Source organism: Centroberyx affinis, unplaced genomic scaffold (genome assembly GCF_046629955.1).
Source record: "Centroberyx affinis isolate AG114_WGS23_722 - 3 ecotype Tasmania unplaced genomic scaffold, CSIRO-AGI_Caff_v1 ptg002950l_1, whole genome shotgun sequence".
Taxonomy (NCBI): Eukaryota; Metazoa; Chordata; class Actinopteri; order Beryciformes; family Berycidae; genus Centroberyx; species Centroberyx affinis.
The window spans coordinates 21,669-42,000 of NW_027281065.1; the positions used below are offsets into that span (position 1 = coordinate 21,669).

The window sequence follows — 20,332 nt, forward strand, 5'->3', positions numbered from 1 at the left end:
TTCTTAGCATATACATCTGAACAAATACTGTATATGATGCTGGATCTCCATCCTCAGATTGTAATAAAGTTTAGAATTGCCATTTGATCTTTTATAGAGAATCTTAAGTCAAGTGAGACAAGAATAGGTATGTTGTGTATCCTCCATTCATCCATAGTGGATAGTGTTATGAAGTATGAAGTGAGGTACACTGCACACAGAGTTTAGGGAGTGACGCTTTATTGACCTGATTGTTTCAATAAACCAACATTTTTCACATTGTCACCTGTCCTTTATTACAGGCTGGTGCATTGAATTAATCTTAATACTCAAGCTATTCGGTGTAACAGTACCTGGTTTCCCCACAAGCATCTTGGCACCAAACACATCTTGTTCCAGTGACTTCCTAAAGCTCAAACATTTTCAAAGTACTGTGATTGGGATTCTCTCCACTCGAAGCTAGTATGTTGAAGCTGGGTGGGAACAAAAGCTTAGCTCCTTATGACCAGAATCAAGCAGCCAAGTTATATGCAATCAGTCCATGACAGCAGCAGTCATATACTGTAAGTTACCGAATTAAGGCACAGAACAAACATGTAAGAAAATAAACATCTATCCCTATTGAATATATTTACACTTTTTCCAAGTACTTAATTTTCCCATTAATTACACACATTTACAATTTGAGCTAAAACTGAAACATACATGTGTAGTGATCAAAAACTTATACACAATTCACAATTCACATTTTGTTTACACATATGTTCATAAGAGCGCTAAAAACCCCTATTATAATAACTACAGTATTTAGATCACCAAAGAGAGTTACCTTTGTCCTTTCTAAAGTATAAGTGCAGGGGTTCAGACCTTTTAAGTGTAAAGCTGGTAGAGGGAATAGTATTTGCACGGTGGTCAAGTTCCACTGAGGTCATATGGTCACTACGGTAGCAACAGCTTTATAAAAGCTGCCTCAGGCCTGGTAGAGAGGCACCACTCTCTTGATGGTCTGCCTACATATGGGGCAGGTGGGTTGTGGAAGGGCCTGGTAGCAGCTAAAGCAGCAGCACACATGCCCGCAGTCCAGCAGAACACAGCCACGCGGCTGGCTGAGGCATATCACACAGGCGCTCTCTATGGGAACCTCAGCCCCGTCTTGAGAGGTCTCGGAGCCCGCTGACCCGGCTCCCGCTCTTGGGGCTCCGGCATCCAGTCTCTCGAACTCCCTCCTCAGGCGGTCCTGCTCCCAGCGCAGCCTCAGGTTGTGGTAGTAGCGTCTACCGACCCAGAGGAGGACCGCGGCCCCTGCCAGAGCAAAGACAGAGGCCAACACCTGCCACACAACCGCCTGGCTCTCCTGCTCCATTTGCAGGGTCTCAAAGTCTGATGTGCTCAAGAAATACTCTGAACCGTCAGTAGGGGGCCGCAGCTTCAGGGCACGGTCTGTGTCCAGGATCAACTCCCCTACACCTGTGAGAGTAGCACCAACCTGGAGAGAGAGGAGAGTAGGTGTGCAACATATCATTAGGATCAGCTCGTCTACGTTAACACTAGCATCTTGCTCTGGTGGTTAGCAAAAAGAAAACAAAGAAAGATGTCTAAAGCATTGAAAGTTATGTTGTTTCAACTGATTATGAATGAATTGTATTACATATCTGACCAGTTAATCTAACAACTGACCTTGAGCATTTCCTCAGTCTCCAGTTGCCCTTTAGGCTTCTCCCCACTGAGGTACTGTCCTATGATGTCGGTGAAGCCGTAAGTGGCCTGGTGGAACTTCTCATGGATGATCTCCATTTCCAGCCCAGAGGCCTCCAGAGGACACAGGACCCTGACTGTGGCCTCATCTGATCCCACCAGACTGAAGGGCACTGCATTCACTCTCTGGTGTAAGACTCGCTCGCTGTCCGTCCTGCAACAGTTGGGGAGGGGGATTACAATGAGTCTTTTTTTACCTATATGTTGCTACAGAAAAATATATCAAATATCATATGTCCTTGAAACTGAAATTAGGGTTGTATCAATTAGGACTGTGCAATTAATCATTTTATTGTATTCCAACTGAGCAAATCCATAGTATCTCATTTTGTAACGAAGATTTTTTATGGAACATTTCACAAACATGTATATTCATCCATATTGTAATTGCACTTTTCAATGAAAATATGTATTTTATCAGTATCGTGCAAAACTGTCAACACATCCCCAGTAGAAAGCAGGAAGCAGCCAAAGCAGTTTCTCAAGCCGGGCAGTGACAACAGATGAACTGGAGGTGTCATTGCATAATTCAACAAGGCATCTGTGTAATGTTGTTTTGTATTATTGTCTTGGTGTAATAGTTCTCACCAAGTGCGAGCGAAGCCGTTCCATACCAGCTTGTGTTCTCTCAACATGAGTTTCTGCACCACTCCGACACTTCCGTCCTGGAACTGACTCCTCAGAGGTTCCCCCACCGGCTGCACTGCCCCTATACACACATACACACACACATACATACGAGACAGAGACAGAGAGAGATAAGTTAACACATTTTTCAAGGAGAAGACATGACACATCAACTCCTGTCTGGATCATAAACAGCAGAAAAACTGATTACCTTCAATGACAACATACTGCAGACACTTCCCTGGAGTAACATTCAAAATGTCTGTGAGTTTTCCATCTAAGGACAAGTGTGGAGCATCCTGACAACACAAGAAACAAGACACGTATAGTATATTTGGCAGGTTTCTGGTTTGACGAAACTGCACATTGCATTGTAGGACTGTCATCCAGAGAGTTGACATGCTCTCTGAACATGGTCCAGAGCTAGCAATACATCAGTCATTAGCAGAGTGCAGTCATCTTCAAGAGGATTTCAGAGGATTATGACACATAATATAAAGTTATGTTCTGGACAAATATATATGATACTCAACTAACATTGAGTTTCTCCACTGTCTTCCGTTTCTTCCTGTAGACATAGTAGAAGATGCCAGAGATGGCAAGGCTGGCCCCAAGACACAGTGCCTCAACAGGCCTCACAGGAAATTCATCCATTCCCTCTGGGTCTCCTGTCACAGCCTTCAGAGCAGACCTGCACAGCTAGAAAGCCAAACATATGATGTGAAGGAGGCTCAACACATGAGACTGGGTCATGTGTGTCTACAAAGCTGCCATTTAAACCCACAGCTGCAACATTCAGTTCGACATTTCTGTGAATTGCTTTAAAATATCTACAATAGTGGCATTGAGGACTGATTGATCAGATATGTTTCACTATGGAACCAAACTTTTCAAGTCCAAGCTCAAACTTTTTTGTCCCTTAGGGGAAATCTGGTTTGCAGTAAAAAAACAACAAAAAAAAAACAGTAAAAACAATTAAAACACATGAACCAAAAGCACAATAAAATGCATAACAAATTGCCCAAACATATGTCCATATACACCACATTTTCTTAAATGGAGTCCAACTTTAAGTTGATATTTTAACTTAGCTTGCCATCAAAACACTCAGGTGTCTGCGAGCATCCAGTCACGTTACTTCTACTCGCCATGACAACAATAATCTTGAATAACAAAACAGCATACAAGTTAGTTAGTTAGTACTAACATCTATTTGTTAGATAACATGTTGAGAGTCCATTTGCTGTGCTGTAAGCTGAACTATTTCGCTAGCTCAATGCTAAAAGATTAGCTAGTTGCTAGGCCAGCAGGAGGACGAGCCATGCCATGACCTCTACACGTTTTTGATTTCTGCAGTTTATCATGCGAGCGACTAGAATTTGCGAACTGCTTGTCATAATTGTCCAACACGATTAATCATAGATTTGAACTATTTACCTGTCACAAAAGTCTCTCGAGTTGTCACACCCGGAAGAATGTGTCCAATGTTTTGTTCACGTGATGTGGGTGATGAAGCCAAAGAGCGTCAAGACAAACGTTTTCTGCGTCACGTGTCAGGGTACAGCGCTGTTTGACACGCGTGTTGCGGCCTCTGTCCACGTCGCTACGCCGAGATGGCAGGAGGAGGTGTAAAGAAAAAGTCTCCTGGTCCACCGTCCCGACTATGGGGGAGACTGCACACACTATGGCAGGAGAAGCATTTAGTCCTGTTCAAGGCGGAGTATACACTGTTGGTCGTTTCTGTTCTGTGGTTCCTGGAAATCGGGATAAATATATGGGTCATCCACAAAGTAGCGTGTAAGTAGCTGCATGGCTAGTTAGCATGCTAAGGTGTTCTGTGTTTGTTCTGAACGTACTTAAACGCTAAGTAACTAGCATTAGCGGACTATCTACTGCCACCTGTCAAAGTGAATTTACTGCCCCTGCATGACCACGTCCATCCGCTGATGTCTCCTACGCTCCAGTGTTAAAATGACAGTTGTAATTTGCTAGGCTTAAAGCTTTGTGTTGGATATTATTGTTACTGGCAACATTGTTGTAGTATAAACTCTTTCAAAACAGTCAGGAAAACATATTTTTTGCCTATTTAGCTAACGCAATGTTACTATTATAGGGATTAGCGTCAGTCATCTCATAGTTATTACTCCTCAATGTGTATGTTTGTTTGTTTTTTGCATTGCATGCCATTGTTCATGACAAATCAAATATATGAAAGGGTGAGCAATACTGACAATGATATTAGTATGGTATGACTTAAAGTTATCCCGTCACGCATGATCACAAGTATATCTCCGATACTGCAGACACAGAGATAGACTGGAAAGCCTACATGGATGAAGTAGAGGGAGTCATCAACGGTACCTACGACTACACCCAGCTCAAAGGAGACACAGGCCCCTTGGTGTGAGTTTCAAAGACCCGCAGTGCTGAAGTTTTCCGTCAAGCCACACAGTATCCAACCTGGAGTTAGCCCATGACTGCAGGCTGATCTAACTGGCACATTGTTGTTTCAGCTACCCGGCTGGCTTTGTGTACGTCTTCACAGCTCTGTACTACATCACCAGCCATGGGGTTAACATCCGCCTGGGTCAGTACATTTTTGCTGTCTTCTACCTCATCACACTGCTGCTGGTCTTCAGGATATACCACCGCACTAAAAAGGTCAGTCCACGGTTGCTTGTGACCAAAGCCACATTTATCATGCAACATTATGTGTATTATGGCATTATTATGATACAGCACTAAACTCCAGTGTTGTTGCCACTGCGCTGTGATCTTCAAGAGCCAAATTCAGGCCAGTCAGTTAGGGTGAGACACTTAATTCCTCTATATCTGGATGCTATCAGGCGTCATCACAATGTGGTGCAGTGCTTCTATGTATTCACGTAATATGCTATAGTTGCTAATGGTTCATTTTAGGGCTGCAACTAACAATTATTTTCATTGTCGATTAATCTGTCGATTATTTTCTTGATTAATCAATTAGTTGTTTGGTCTATAAAATGTCAGAAAATGGTGAAAAATGTCGATCAGTGTTTCCCAAAGCCCAATATGGCGTCCTCAAATGTCTTGTTTTGTCCACAACCCAAAGATATTCAGTTTATTCTATATTTATTATAATATATTATTATATCCGTTTATTATATCTATTCTATATTATTATTTATTCTGTTTCCAGGTTCCTCCCTATGTGTTCTTCTTTGTGTGCTGTGCCTCCTACCGGATCCACTCCATCTTCGTGCTGCGTCTGTTCAACGATCCAGTGGCCATGATGCTGCTGTTTGGGGCCGTCAATCTCTTCCTGGATGGGCGCTGGACCCTGGGCTGTGGCCTTTATAGGCAAGTGTGGACACTTTGATGGCTTATTGCAGGCCTAATACTGGGCAGCCTCTCACTTAATGGTCTGCCATCTGTGACATGATGAAATTACAACTCTGTCTCCCTCTCTTTCTGACAGTTTAGCAGTGTCTGTGAAAATGAATGTGCTTCTTTTTGCCCCTGGCCTCCTCTTCCTCCTCTTGTCTGAGTTTGGTTTCGTCAGGACTATCCCCAAACTCTCTCTGTGTGCAGGCATACAGGTAAAGATTCCTTATGACCGTGCGGTTCAATTCAATATCGGCCAGCTTTTTTACTGTAATGCAGTCAATTACTGTTCAGCTTAGCCAAGCCTCATCTCAATCTCTTCCTATCACAGCTGTTGCTGGGTCTCCCTTTCCTGATGGAGAATCCCATTGGTTATATGAGCCGGGCCTTTGATCTGGGCCGTCAGTTCATGTTCAAGTGGACGGTGAACTGGCGCTTCCTGCCGGAGTGGCTCTTCCTGAGTCGCTATTTCCACCTGCTCCTGCTGGCTGCCCACCTGCTCACCCTGCTGCTCTTTGCGCTCCGCCGTTGGAAGAGGTGAGACAGACATTGGCTGTGCCAAGGTCAGCGTTGGCTTTGTAGACAGAGATGAGCTGGAGTAAATATTGCCAGTTTGTTTGTTCCAGTACGCCACAGGCATTGGCTCAGTCAGCAGTAGTTGATCCTATGGACTCCAATGGAGGTTTGCCAGATATGAGAATTTTAACTGGTAAACGAAATGTGAGGCTTGTATGAGAAGATTTTGACTAAAACTTGCAACTGCCTATCCATGACGTGCATTGACAACGTGTTTTGTTGATGCTGCCATATTGACACCCTAACCCTAACCCTGTGACCACAAACTATACAACAAGCAACTATGAACAAGCAAACTTTTCCCCTGACTTTGTAAAAAAGGAAAGATATTTAAAAAAGATTGACGTTGCAAATAAACTCCCTGATCTGTCATTTCATGATCTATACATTACCTGCCATATCTTATCCACAACCTGTCTCCGTATTCCGGCAAAAACCCTTAAGGTGTACAAAAGTACTGATGGGTAGGTAAACTATCTAAAAATACTTCATCTTAAAGAGGAAAAGTTCATTTCCAAGCAGGTAAGATAATGTTAGGCTCCTAAATTGTTGCTACTACATCACATCTCTCCTTATTAGTGGGCAAGTTTCACCCCCTTCGTTCCGACACGATTATTACAACCAACAGCACATATGATATGACAGGTATTTAAATTTGTACGTGGTTAAGTGTGTTATTTATTAAAATGGCGATGGTAGGTACATTCTCTCACTAATTGTGAAATTCTTTGGGAGTCAAACAGGAAGTCAGTATGGCGGCAACAGACCAGTGACACTGCAAATCACGGATAGCAATATTTCATAAATAGGACTTCCTACCCTCAAGGGAGGTGTTAACAACATATACTGCTATGCACTCATTGTAGTCATGAAGTTGAATTTTCACACTTTTATTGTTTGTTTGTTTTGTTTTGTCTTCTGAAAAATAATGGTCTACCTCCTCTCTTATTAGGCCAGGAGAGGGCATTCTTGAACTGCTGAAGGAGCCACGCAAGAGGAAAGTCCCTGCTCAGAAAATTACTGTTGATCATATCCTTCTATTCCTCTTGAGTCTACACCTCTCTGTAGAATATTGTTCCTCACTATACGCTGTGTTTTCAGAACTGTAGCCTCAAATGACAAAATATTATACATCACTTTGAACAGTTACAGCCACTTGTCTCTACTACTGTTGTTTCTGTTACTAGTCGGAAAAGTTACATTGGCCTAATATGTGGGGAGTAACTTGTATCAGTGAGTGAGTGAGTGAATGAATGTGATCCTGGTATGCACAGCCCTTTATGCCAGACCTTAACAGAAAATCACAGATTGTGCTGATTCTGTTTACCTCTAACTTCATTGGCATGTGCTTCAGCCGCTCCTTGCACTACCAGTTCTATGTCTGGTACTTCCACACGCTGCCTTACCTGCTCTGGAGTGGAGGAGTCAAGAAGCTGGCCCACCTGCTCAGGTGAGAGGAACTATATACCACTTTGGTTTAGCATTAAATTTACAGTGAAGTATGTCACCAATGCCTAAATCACATGTCAATACCTGTATGTTTTGTGTTTGTGTGCAGGGTCCTAATCCTGGGTCTCATCGAGCTGTCATGGAACACCTACCCGTCTACTAACTACAGCTCAGCCGCCCTCCATGTCTGCCACCTCATCATCCTCCTGTGTCTGTGGCTGGCCCCGGCTCCGGCCCCGGATCCAGCCCCAGCAGAGGCACACGGGGATGGATCCGTCAAGGACAAGCGCCAGTGAGCTACAGCCGGACCGGACCCAGGCACAGCAGGGTCTGATCAGCCGCTCAACAGCCTCCACCCTCCTCTCGGCGACTCCTCGCAACACTGACGCAGAGGGCAGGTCACTGGGGTAGACTGTCTTAACATAAAAGGAGCTGTCTGATGCTTCTCATCTCAGCTCACTGCTTAATGTGAAGAAAGCTAACATGTGGTGGTGCAGTCTGCAGACAGACACCTAAATGGAGAAATGGTATGTGTTAGTCCCATGCAGTTGAGGAGATGAAAGGAGAAGGAAAATACGGATTCTCAGGTTCCATTTTCAAAAAGATAATTGGAAGAGTGGAGTGTAGCGCTGAGGAGGAATTGTGAATGTTTTGCTGTGTTGAAAGATATCTTAAGAATTTAGGCTACATAGGCTATAAATCTACTTATTTTTATGGTAAAACTACTTTCTGCCCATGATACATCTTATCAGGTAATTTTCACTAGTTTCATAGATTTATCATTTACTGGTGCACAAAAGGTTATTTTGTACATTGTTTTAAGAGAGCAGTATATTATACTTAAAGAATGTCATTAATATACCACAGAACTTGAACTTCACACTCTAAGCTTTAAATTCATTGCATATCAGACATAAGCTTTTCCACCGGGCACAATAGTTATTCTATAGTACAAGGCCAAAAATAGTATCCAATAGTTATATACTTTGTTGACAATCTTGCTTAGTCGTCTGTAAGTTTTGTTTTTCTAACTGATTCATCTTCTGTTGTGAGTGTGGCTCAGCACTCTCATCAATACACAAGTAGATTCAATGTGAACGGTATGCAGTAGACTGAAACGGTGTGAACTTTTATATTAAACTGAGCTGCCAGTTAACCTTAGTAACGTGCAGGTTTTTTGTTTGTTTTTTTTTGCATGCGTGTTTTTGTTACACATGAAGACAAATGGACTAATTCCAAGAATGTGTTTTTATTTTGCAGAACAATAAATTCATTGCTGTAAAGAATCATTCATGAATTAATCAAAGAATCATCCCAATTATTCATTCACAACTGAAACTTGTTCAGTACCACCTGATTAAGATTATACATTTGGCAAAGTACTACATTGGCTATAAACTAAAATTACTGAGTAAAAGCCTATTCAGATGGTCAAGGCATTCTTGTGATTGCATAAACCATATTTTTAATAAAAGGCCACTTGGTCTATGTCAAGTAAAGGGTATTCCTGTCACATAAAATATAAATGTTTACATCAATAGAATTTCTCATGTGCAACTTAATAATAGAAGGATCTTGGCACTGGATTATGGCATTAGTTTACCCTGCAGATAAAATCATACAGGATATAGCCTTTCATGTAAAGGCATTGCTTCTTTGGAGTCACAATCGTAGATAAAAAGTCAGTAATGCTACTGTTAATTAGCCCAGTAGATCTGGCTCAATTTCCCCAGTGATGGTTGTCTCACATGTTATTGGGGTTATAGCACAACATGTTTAGCTTGATGTTCTCATCCCAGTGGCGCAGCAGCAGGAACAGCTGTCTGGCAGCTCCCTTTAGCCCAGCCAGGTCCACTCCCTCCGGCAGTTCCTGACAGCGCAGCCAGAAGTCTGCCTTAGCCGCCACCAGCTCCCACTCCATGAAGTAGCCGGCGCAGCGGTGCTCGAGCCAGGCCAGAGCCACGGCCGTAGCCCAGCTGGAACCCTCCAAGTCCTCCTGAGCCAGCTGACTGCCCCCCTGCAGCTCGGCAGCGACCGGCTCCACCGGAGATCCCTCACACACGTCTGTCTCTGAGCCACGACCGCTGTCTGCCTGGCCGTGGCTCTGGCTCTGGGGGTGGCCACCAGGTAGCTCCAGGGAACCCTCCTCGGAGCTGGGGAGGTCAGGGGGCGAGGTGACGGGGTCTCGGTCAGAGAAGTGCCGCCGGCGGAGCCTTGGCTCCAGCGTCAGAGGAGTGTCATCCGGAGTGTGGTGGAAAGGAGGCGCAGGGGGTTTGGTGAGGCAGGAGGAGGAAGCAGAAAAAGTAACATGGTGATTAGTGGGACCACCAGGAGGCTTGGCAGAGGAGGAGATGGATGGAGCGCTGGGGGATGTGCAGCGGAAGGGCGGGCTGAGGCTGCGGCGGTGGAGGCTGTAGGGTGAGGCCCTCTTCAGGCGGTCCAGGGGGATCTGGACACAGTCGGAGTAGATCTCTGTCAGCAGGAAAGCTCCTGATGCCAGCTGGAGACGCACCTGAGGAGACACCACGCATATGGAGTCATGAATCTGTGTGTGCATGTGCATTAGTGCATAATGTGTGTGTGTGTGTGTGTGTGTGTGTGTGTGTGCGCGCATCACCAGAGGCAGGTAGTCTGGAGCTTCAGTTTCAACTTGTTTCTCAGTCTCTGCAGACAGACAGTGGGACTTCAGAGGAACCTGCTTTCCTGATGAAATAGAGGACCTGAGTCTGCCCAGAGGGAACCTGGAACACATACAGAGAGGTGTTTTATGTTTCGTACACAGTTCATATTTTCCAACTGGCATTTTTTTGTGTGTAAGTCTCACCTCGAGCCAAAGAAGCTCTCCATTGACTTGCTCTCTACAGATCGTTGTGAGCGGGTATATGAGGTTCCTGATACGGCTGGGGGGCTAGTAGGGTAGGCACCGGCCCCTAAACCTGAGAGAGGGTGTGGAATGAAAAATTACACTATAATGTTATATCAGGACAGTAATTAAGTAATGTTCCTTTTCCCTTCTATTTACTCCACAGTTTTTTTAAAACCACTACACGCTTATCCTGGTTACCACTGAACAGACAGGGGTTGTGTGTCTTACTCAGAGGCACTTTGATTAGTTGACAGTGAGTAGTAGTTCTGGTTCATCTCCACCCACCCGGATTTTCCCCAGTCAGTTCAGAGTTTTTAACCAGTCTTCTGGTGACAAACCTGCTTTAACCTAAACTGTTTGAGGAGATGTTCAGCAGTACTTACTAGAATCCCAGGATGTAAGGCTACAGGGCGAGGCAGGAGTGTCGTCCTTGTCTGAGAGAAACAAAGACAACACCACATAACCTTGATAATTAAATTATTAAATAATTCAACTAAAACATGGTAACCAGCAATGGTGAGGGGGCTAAATACTTCAGACATGGCTGGAGGTATCATCATGTAGCTTATCTACCTGTGGAGTTCCAAGTGTCCTCTATCTCTTCACTGTCTCTACTGGAGCGCCGTCGGCCCAGACCAACAGAGTAGGCCCTCTGCCTGCGACTACCTGACTGGGAACTCCGCCTGTTCCCCAAACGCACCCCTATACACACACACACACACACACATACACACACACACACATACACACACACAGACACACACACACACAGCACAAATGGAGAAGAAATGTGACATTCAAAGGGGATCTCGATCCACACAAAGTTATGGAATCAAACCCTTGCATTGCTCACATTTTTAACAAATTATAACTGCTGGGTTTCTCTGTGTGTGTGTGTGTGTGTGTGTGTGTGTGTGTGTGTGTGTGTGTGTGTGTGTGTGTGTGTGTGTGTGTGTGTGTGTGTGTGCAATGAGTGGGTAGCATACCTGTGTTTTTGACTTCCGTGTTGTCTGCCAAGCCTTTGCTGGGGTTGCTGTCAGTAGCCGTGAAGGTTGTGTACATGCAGATGATGTTACAATGCTTACTGGTCTGGATAGCCTTCATACGGTATCGCTTAGCTGGACCTGAGAAACCATCACACACAAGAACACCTGAACAGTAAGAGGTATATATAGCACTTAAGGTAATTGTAAATCAATCAATCAGAGAAATAGTTTGGAGAGGTTTTTACACTCTGAACCTCACCATGTTCAATATCATTCTCCTTCTCTGCCATTTTCTCAAAGTCTCTGATGACAGAGCGAGCAGTCAGTTGGTGAATGATCTCCTCCCACGGTTCCCCTCCTCTTCCTCCTCCTCCTCCTCCTCCTTCTCCACCCCCACCTCCGCTACCCCCTGTTGTCCCCTGGCCCTCAGGGGGCCAGAGGTGCCCCAGGTCCACAGTGACCTCCCAGGACACGGGTCTGTCACCCAGCAGACCATGAATAAGGGAGCGGCACTGGCCTGGAGGGGGATCTGGGGGAACAGCAGTGAACAGGTACTCCGGGTCTGTGAAGCTGTCCCAGTCCAGAGGAGAGGCAGGGAACAGCAGCCCATCTGAGGATCAGAGTGAGAAAGAGAGCGATAGATGGATGGATGGAAGGAAGGAAGAAATGGATAGTCTTGCTTTTCTCAGTGCTAGCTTACTGGAGTCGGTGAGACTTCTGCGGGACAGTGCTCCTCTTGGAGTGGGCTGTGTCTCCCCGTCACTTTCGTCCAGCCTCCCTCCCAACGTTTGGTCGAAGGAGACCCTCTCTAGAGCTCTCCTCAGACGGTGCATGTCCAGCTCACCCTGGGGGGAGGAGAAACTGCGTGCTGCCATGGTTGATCGAGCCAATGTTTTTTGCCTCCTACGAGAGTCCTCACCTCCACACAGACGCCCATTCTGGTTGTATAAGAAAGAAGGAAAAAACAAAGAAGCAAAATACACCTCCAAACAACAAGATAAGCCCAGAAAATCACCAAAAGTTGTTTTTTATAGTGTTTATTCCTTTAATTCATTTTTACCTTTTTGGCCCAATTATCGGTGCTTTCAGCGGAGAGGTTCTGTTGCCATGGTGACTCTGCCCAGCGAGACAGGGATGTCCTCTGTTCTGGAGGGGGCAGTTTCTCGAGGCCCTGGGGCAGGGACCCCGTATCCAGCAGGGCACTGGAGGGAGGATCAGAGAGAAAGGGCCCAGCTGCAGAGTCAGAGATGGAGGAGGTGTGTGTGTGTGAGTGGGACTGTGTCTGTAGACCCCTCTCACTACTGAGGGAGCAGCGAGTAAGGACGTACTGCTCCTGGACATAGGAGCTCTGCTGGATTCTCCTTCTCACATCGCTGGACCAGTCTAGCTCCACACCTAGAGAAGACAACAATTAACTGTTAACCACTATGGGATATCCAGTAAGTCTATGTGATTTTTAAAATTTGTCGCCAGACTGTGCTTACAGAGTATATATCTATTAAGTATTCACTACATGTTTATGTTCCAGTGGTGATTTTCTGACCTGGGCTGGTGCCAGGCTCTGTGTCTCTGGCACAGGAGAACTCAGAGGAGATTTCTCTGGAGATCTCCCGCAGTGCCTCCTCCAAGTCTGTGCCATCTGCAGATGTCATCATGGGCAGGAGCTCCGGGGCAGGAGGAGGTGAGAGCTCGTCATTTGACAGGCCAAAAACTGAGCCCGCGGAGCCACGATGTACACCTTTATAGCCCCGCCCTTGAGCCTATAAAATAAGAGAGCTGGTTTGAGCGCACAGATAAAGGATCTGTTTTCACACATGCACACACTTGTCTCTTCCAAAGAATATAGTGACACGTACCTCTGTCTTTTTGGCTTTGAATTTAGACATATCGTACAGAGTGCAATATCCGATCAGGCGATTTCCAGGGTAGAGTGGTGGGATCTCATTGGGTGAGAGAAGAGCCTCCATGTTGTCCGGCAGGTACCAGTCAATCCGTACATCAGTCAGCACAGGCTCAAAGGCCTTTTTCAGGGACTTGATTAACTGAGAAGATAGACTGACCTTAGTCATAATACAGTTTATAACCCAGGCTGTAAATTGTGTAAAGAATTAAACTGAGAAGGTAATATTTCTAAAGGTCTTGTGACCTACTGAAAGACAATCATAAAGTACAAAAGCTTAGTGTTTTTCTCTAGCAAACCAAGAGATTATCCCCATCATTTTTCGGCAGTTTTCATTTTCCCCAATAGGTGGCAGTGCTGCACTCCTCTGACCTTGGGCTGGAGTCTCTCCTCATCATTGAAGAACTCTGTAGTGCCTCCTGTCAACTTGGCAACGCCCTGCAGGAGCCTCCTGCAGGCTCGGGGACCAAGGCCCAGGCCAAAACATCTGCAAAGGTGTTACTGACATTCAGTTACACTCACGTCGCCCAAGAAAACTGAGTTATGACACCACAAATATCATCTGAGATCTATCTTTCCTTTCTACTCTGACTCTGTCACATTACTCAGTGCTCCTTGGTGCGATGTGCTGCCTGTGATATATGGATTCACCCACTCAACACTTCAAGTGCCAGCCATTTTACACCTAATCTGACATAAATATTTATCTTTTTGTGACACCTAATGGCATATGAAGGATACCTTGTGCCTCGGGGAAGGGAAATTTAGAGTCGTCAAACAGACAGAACTGTTATTTGTGACACAAGCCATTTGGCTAATTGGGAGTCTGAAAAGAGCAGGGGACAGACTAATCGAAAAGGCTGAGCTCTCGAGTGCTGGCTCTAAAAACAGCTTGTCTGTCTGGACGCGTTGATACGGTTTGTACTGCATGAATATGGTATAAGATCAAGAAAGTAAATGAAATAAAGAATGACATAAAAACCAAAAGTGTTTGGTGGAGGGTTGTGTGAAGATGTATCACCATAATAAGAGAGTAAGCCTTTGTTTTTTAGGGTCTAGGGATAGATAGACTGCAATGTTAATAACATTCATTGAACTTGGTTGAATTGCATGTTAGTGACCAAGAAAAAGCACCCATGTGTACAGTTGGATAGGGACGGCCATAATACAGTGTTGGACAAAGCCGTTCTAACAGGAGAATACTAATGAGGGATAAATGGAGTTATTGAGCAATGCCCAAGGGAGCAGTGAGGGACTGGGTGAAGCCGGAGGGGCGGGACACTCACTGCAGAGGAGAGCACTTAACGGGATTACTGGGCGGGTCTGAAAAATACCTCAGCCCCTTCTGTGCTTTCTTTCACAGTGCTTCGATCACAATCAGTTCTTCAAGCTCCCTGTTTGCTTCCCTATGTCTTTCTCTCCCTCCCTTTCTCTCTCTCTTTCTCTCTCTCTCCCCCACTGTGTCTCTGTCATATTTCTCACCTCGTTCCTCCTGCACTCACTGTCTCAGCTACTCCCCTCCTATCTTTTTTCTTTTCCTCAGCAGTACATATTTGTTAACTGGTTATTCCAATTAATGTCATTTTGTTTTGTTTTTGCCAAAGACAGGCAGGTCAGGTGAACTGGAGGCAGGCAGGTCAGGTGAAATTGCCCATAGTCGTGAATGTGAGTGTGTTTGATGTAATATGGTACATGACATGTATATGATATGCTATGTAAAGCCCTTTGAGACATGCTTGTGATAAGGGGCTATATAGATAAACTTGACTTGACTTTCGCCTCAGACTGGGCATCCGCCTCACACCTCTCTGCATTCAAAGTGATTTCCATACAGTAAATATCTAATTGGCAGTTTTGTTTTTGAGCCCCCATACCTGGCAGCGCATGTGTTTCTGCGGACCAGCTCCAGCACTTTGGCCACGTTGCTAATGGTTCCATCTGTGATGATGAAGACCTGGCGCGGGCACGAGCGCTGCATGGGTTGCTGGTACACCCAGGACAGCGCCCCCAGCAGGTTGGTGCCTCGCATGTCCGCCCTCATCCTCTGGACGTAGTCACATGCCTGTACTAGAGTGACCTGGTGTGTATACATATACACATATATGTATATATAGAGAGAGAAAGGGAGAGATGGTATCAGATCTACAGTAGAATAAAGATTACAGTAGAAGAAAGAACTTATAAGGCAGTGAGCATCACATAACAACACCTGTCCAATTACATGTCCTTGCCTGTGTAAACATCATCATTTATGTTGATGAGATAAATTCATTATGTTTGATATCAGATGCCCCAATTACCCTGTAAAGGTTAGAGAAGAATTGAATCAATCCCTGTCCAATAAAGAGAGAGTAAACATACACAGTGGTAAGCACCTGCCTTAAAGCTACCTCAAATCACACCGTGGACAAACATGGCTGACAGGAGAGGGGGTGGAAGGATATCTCCTACCATAGTTAAAATGCATGAAAGGTCACCATATGGTCCAGAGTCTGTGTAAAGACTGTTTGTCCTTGCAGACCCTGGTCTGGCTAAAACCTGATACTCTGCTGCTAAGGCAACCCAAGGAACTGACCTATTGCCTGTTTACTGAGGAACAGAGAGCGGACAAAACAGAACAGAAGGTCCTGCATGGATCAAGATCATCAGATTTCAGAAAACATGATTCAAAATATCTGCGTGCAATGTGGATGAAGTATGTTTTTCCATGTTGAACATACACAATGTTTGATATTTTGTGTGAAGGGCAGAGTCATAGAGCATCCTCTATCTATCTCTGAGATTAATATATCAGTTATCAAAAGCGTCTGCTAAATGACATAATGTAATGTAATGTATAAAACCAACATCGGTGCACAGCTTGCTGGAGGTGAACAGGGCCTTGATGGTGGTGCCGAAGCCCACAATGTTGAGCATGGTGCCAGACGGGAGACTCTTCAGTGCTACCATCATGCCTTCCTGAGGAAACAGGACAGGGTAGACAGGACATCTAAATGTGCAGTATTGTTCATTTCCTAAAATTACAGCATTAAGCTCCATATATACTATTCTCCTCTTCTTTAGTTGGTGTGTTTTTGCGCTGACTGGAGCTCACCTTTATGCGATGGATGTTGGTGCCGCTCATGCTGCCGCTACGGTCGATGAGGAAGAGCAGCTCTCTGGTGGCTTTGTGCAGCTCTGGAGGCTCACACAGCAAGTCAGGACAGAAGTTGAGCATCAACACAGGGCAACTCAGGATGTCCTTGTGGTGCCGCCTCCTCACAAACTCCAACTGCAGGCAAAGTCAAAAGTCATGTCAACTTCGACAACCATTTCATGCACTAACATAGTCACAGCAAAGGCTGACAGTTGTGTATCTACAGCTGCATGGCTACATAGTGTGCCTATATAGCCCTTCACAGCTTTATATGTGTGCTTTTTGAAATACTGGGACTTCAAGCGTGTAAGGTACATTAATAAATGTATTTTGGCAGTGCCTTGTCCTTTGATTTCCATGCTATTTTTTGTCAGTCATGTATCAAGAGCATGAAATATGAACAACAAATAAAGAGAGGAGGAAAAGCAGTGTGAGGATCCACTAACCTTCTTCTCGGATTCTGAATCTTTGCGCGTAGAGCGAATGAAATCACGGCGGGAGGAGATCAGCTGCTCATATTGGCTGAAGGAGAGCCTGCCTCTCTCCAAAATGACCAATGGGCTGTGAGGCTCTGTGGAAGAGTTTGTGGTTCGAAGTCATGTACAAAAAGCAGAAAATAAAAATGGTTGCAATAAAGAATATTTTGCATGGCTCACCACTGAGGTGCAGAATGACCTCTATGTTCCTGTCGTACGGATGCTCCTGTGCCAGCGTGATGTAGGTGGCAGAGGCACTTTGGGCGCTGGGGTCTGCATCGGCCCTCAGAGCATGAGTGGGGCTCTCCAGTCCTGAGGATGGGTTTAGGAAGAGTTACAGTACAGTACAGTACTTAAAATGTAGAGTTGATTATAAATGCGCTATTTTTGTCTCAGCTCTATTAATAAGTGATGAGTGATGATGACTTTAGTCATGATGCATACACACCAATAATGCATATTGCATGGTAGCTTGAGTATACTTATTTCCATTTGTAGAACACTGGTGGAGCAGATTAATTCCTCCTGTATACTCCTAGCTGCTTTGCACCTTGTGTTCTGTTTGGATCCAGACTCTCTCTCTCTCTCTCTCTCTCTCTCTCTCTCTCTCTCTCTCTCTCTCTCTCTCTCTCTAAGCCCAATAACTCTGCTTTCTGGCTCGATTCCCCACATATATTTTAGCTCCAATACTTCACTGTGGGTGAGTCAAGAACCCCTGAGTCTAAATCACTGGAGGAGACAGGCAGTACCAGCCAGTAGGCATGCCCCTCTGACCAGCAGCTGGAAGTTGAGTTCATATGGTGCCAGGTTGGCAGCTGGACTGGTGAAGATGGCATGGGCGCACTGCTGCTCAGAGCCCAGCGCCCGTTCTTGCTTGCCCGAGGTGGCACCGAAACAGCTGGTTGGTCTGAGGAGGAGATTATTTGAGAAAATAACTCAGAACACTGTAATATACTGTATTTCAGTGCTGAGTCATGGCAAACGTGCAGTCATTTGTCTAGATTACAATCATTTAATGAAATGTACAAGTTTAGAAAAAAAATGTCAACATATTTTCACTGTCAGTTGTAACAAATATATTGTTGCATACCCTGTTTCATCTGATTTCCCCCCATTTTCACTTTTGCTTGCAGTCATCTGGCCTTTGACAACTGGGGTAAGCAATGTGGGGTAGATGATGCGGATTGCTCCATTTTCTAATGTGGGGAGTTCTAGTGTGGTGCTTATGATAATAGACACTATATCCATGGGGCCAATGACTCCTGTACCCATGATGAAGGTGGTTCTCTCCAGGTCCTCATCCAGGATCAGATGCCCTGGGGGCAAAATACAGCAGTTATTCATATCAGAAAATAATGCATGGTTTTATCTTGAAATCAAAATAGCCAAAGGTTAGAAAATAATTTCTTCTTGTGTTGCATGTGTGACATTTTCCCATATCTATGGTGCCACAGTGTCCAGTGGAATACTAATATGCATGTCCACTTGATATATGTTTATACTAAGTGAAAGCCATTTCAGTATTAGGCAGACAACCAAATCCATTTTCCTCTGTTGTCTGTCCTTAAAGACTCTCCCTCTATCCTCAGTGAGACTAAGACAGGACTAAGAAGGGACACAGCTGCATTTGTATTCAGGTAGAGATCAAATCAGTAGAACATTATCCTTAGGTTCCTCAGTGGTTGAAATCATCAGATTTGTGTTTCTATTATATCTGCAAAGATACTTTTTATCGACAGGCAAAATACAGTAGGTTTGAAAAATGTGTGTTCTTAGAGGAAAGCAATTTGCATGATGCATTATAGGAATTTCAAAACAAAGACATATAATACAGTGCATTCCTTGGTGTTCAGATATTCCTCATGAGGTCTGTGTTTTGTAAAGGCCTGATTGTCCTTGTATTAAACAGAGGAGGACCAATGACCAGTGTCTTCTAGCGGTATCCATAAATAGATTAGGCTGATTACTGCTCAATAATTGTGGGCTGATTTATTAGAAAGTTGTCTTGGATAATGGGTGAATCAGTAGCCTTGGCAGCATGAGGAAAGCTGAATATTCAACATAGAGGCATATTTCATTTCTTAGATGCAGACGCCATATGAAATCATATCAGAGAAATATATGGGCACATCAGCTCCCTGGTGTAACTCAGATTTGTTCCTCCATTGCCCCCTCCCTCCCCCCCCCCCCCCCCCCCCCCTCACCGTTGGTGCACTGCATGTCTAGGTTGGAGCTCCCGCAGCAGCCCCACTCCCGGCCGTTCCCACACTGGCCGTCAAGAGCCGAGCCAGAGCAACAATCCAGGCAGCAGTCCTTCAGCTTCCCTCGGCTCTGGATCTGCACCCCCACCAGCCGGCCTGCGATCACAGCCTCAAAGCCCACCACAACCTCCTTTTCCCCGAGAGGGTACACGAACACACCTAAAGAGGGGTTACACAAACACAAAGAAGAGGCACAAACCAGTGAGTCCAGACTTCTGCTCCAACCCGGCAAACAATCAAACTACACAACATGTAACTTATTGTATACTGTCTAGTGTTTCGCAGGAGATATGCGGTAAGTGCATGATAAAGGTCTGAAGCACATCTCACCTTCAACAGACTCTGTGTCCGCGTTGGCGTAGGTAAGCTGTGTGGTGATGCCCAGCGAGCAGCCATTGGCGCAGGACTTGATGCAGGAAGCCTTGAGTAGCAACGGTTCCCATGTGGAGCGGTTTCTCAGTCCCACCATCTTCTCAGGTCTTCGGGGCACCAACAGACCTTTACTCTGCTGGGTACACAAGAACACAGGTGCAGGGGCCGGTGAATTGGTCTGAGCCAAGTGGAAGAGGTATATGTGAGTGTGCATTTAAATCCTCTCATTTTCCGTTCTGTGTTTAATCACACTAATCTTGAGAACACCAAGCCACAGCAAGCAAAATTGATTAAATCAGCCCTGATTTTCACCACCTTGATTAAATTCATCTTAAATGGCATAACTTTAACATTTTTACCTATATAACTGCCAGATATCTCTATTTAAAGATATCAGCTCTTAGACATGTAACCAAGCTATCTCCTCTCTCCAGGTCCTTAGCAACCAGCTCTGAGTGTTTGAGAGTAAGAGGCCTGGTGAATCATTAACATTGCAGGTCAACACTTACTACTCTATGTTTCATGCGTGGCATATGCCATCGATGGCCAACCTCTATGCAAATCTCACATGGACTCACAACTACAG

The 20,332-nt window shown here is 44.9% G+C and overlaps 3 protein-coding genes across 3 annotated transcripts; 1 reads left to right on the forward strand and 2 right to left on the reverse strand.

Annotated features, from left to right (window-relative positions):
• Window positions 1–211: 211 nt before the first annotated feature.
• mul2 (mitochondrial E3 ubiquitin protein ligase 2) lies at window positions 212–3,859 on the reverse strand. Its single transcript, XM_071536838.1, has 6 exons — window positions 3,799–3,859; window positions 2,899–3,060; window positions 2,573–2,660; window positions 2,323–2,443; window positions 1,657–1,888; window positions 212–1,465 (listed from the first exon to the last, which is right to left on the reverse strand). Exons 2-6 carry the CDS (start codon window positions 3,013–3,015, stop codon window positions 950–952), a joined length of 1,074 nt encoding a protein of 357 aa, XP_071392939.1. The 5' UTR covers window positions 3,016–3,060; window positions 3,799–3,859; the 3' UTR covers window positions 212–949.
• Window positions 3,860–3,965: 106 nt separating this feature from the next.
• On the forward strand, window positions 3,966–9,038 carry alg3 (ALG3 alpha-1,3- mannosyltransferase). The gene is made up of 9 exons (XM_071536837.1): window positions 3,966–4,158; window positions 4,665–4,764; window positions 4,875–5,022; window positions 5,540–5,700; window positions 5,819–5,939; window positions 6,056–6,261; window positions 7,253–7,322; window positions 7,575–7,750; window positions 7,859–9,038. The coding sequence occupies exons 1-9, from the start codon at window positions 3,975–3,977 to the stop codon at window positions 8,043–8,045; spliced, it is 1,353 nt and encodes a 450-aa protein (XP_071392938.1). The 5' UTR covers window positions 3,966–3,974; the 3' UTR covers window positions 8,046–9,038.
• A 455-nt stretch (window positions 9,039–9,493) lies between these two features.
• vwa5b2 (von Willebrand factor A domain containing 5B2) lies at window positions 9,494–19,843 on the reverse strand. Its single transcript, XM_071536836.1, has 21 exons — window positions 19,705–19,843; window positions 19,318–19,533; window positions 18,204–18,429; window positions 17,863–18,020; window positions 17,294–17,425; window positions 17,084–17,208; window positions 16,596–16,772; window positions 16,349–16,459; window positions 15,376–15,578; window positions 13,874–13,988; window positions 13,458–13,643; window positions 13,145–13,361; window positions 12,662–12,996; window positions 12,302–12,539; window positions 11,861–12,211; window positions 11,602–11,739; window positions 11,189–11,317; window positions 10,995–11,049; window positions 10,574–10,657; window positions 10,367–10,490; window positions 9,494–10,261 (listed from the first exon to the last, which is right to left on the reverse strand). Exons 1-21 carry the CDS (start codon window positions 19,841–19,843, stop codon window positions 9,494–9,496), a joined length of 4,227 nt encoding a protein of 1,408 aa, XP_071392937.1.
• Window positions 19,844–20,332: the final 489 nt, after the last annotated feature.

What these genes read in the sequence shown, in the direction of transcription:
- mul2 (XM_071536838.1), bottom strand. Translation starts at nt 3,015, where the DNA reads ATGGATGAATTTCCTGTGAGGCCTGTTGAGGCACTGTGTCTTGGGGCC. An exon ending in AGACAGTGGAGAAACTCAAT is followed by an intron (nt 2,661 to 2,898) that starts GTTAGTTGAGTA and finishes TTGTGTTGTCAG; the next exon opens with GATGCTCCACACTTGTCCTT. An exon ending in GCAGTATGTTGTCATTGAAG is followed by an intron (nt 2,444 to 2,572) that starts GTAATCAGTTTT and finishes ATGTGTGTATAG; the next exon opens with GGGCAGTGCAGCCGGTGGGG.
- alg3 (XM_071536837.1), top strand. Translation starts at nt 3,975, where the DNA reads ATGGCAGGAGGAGGTGTAAAGAAAAAGTCTCCTGGTCCACCGTCCCGA. An exon ending in TATACCACCGCACTAAAAAG is followed by an intron (nt 5,023 to 5,539) that starts GTCAGTCCACGG and finishes TTCTGTTTCCAG; the next exon opens with GTTCCTCCCTATGTGTTCTT. An exon ending in TCCCTGCTCAGAAAATTACT is followed by an intron (nt 7,323 to 7,574) that starts GTTGATCATATC and finishes TGGTATGCACAG; the next exon opens with CCCTTTATGCCAGACCTTAA.
- vwa5b2 (XM_071536836.1), bottom strand. Translation starts at nt 19,843, where the DNA reads ATGGTGGGACTGAGAAACCGCTCCACATGGGAACCGTTGCTACTCAAG. An exon ending in GGACACAGAGTCTGTTGAAG is followed by an intron (nt 19,534 to 19,704) that starts GTGAGATGTGCT and finishes ACCCCTCTTTAG; the next exon opens with GTGTGTTCGTGTACCCTCTC. An exon ending in ACATCCTGGGATTCTAGTAA is followed by an intron (nt 10,658 to 10,994) that starts GTACTGCTGAAC and finishes CTACCCTACTAG; the next exon opens with CCCCCCAGCCGTATCAGGAA.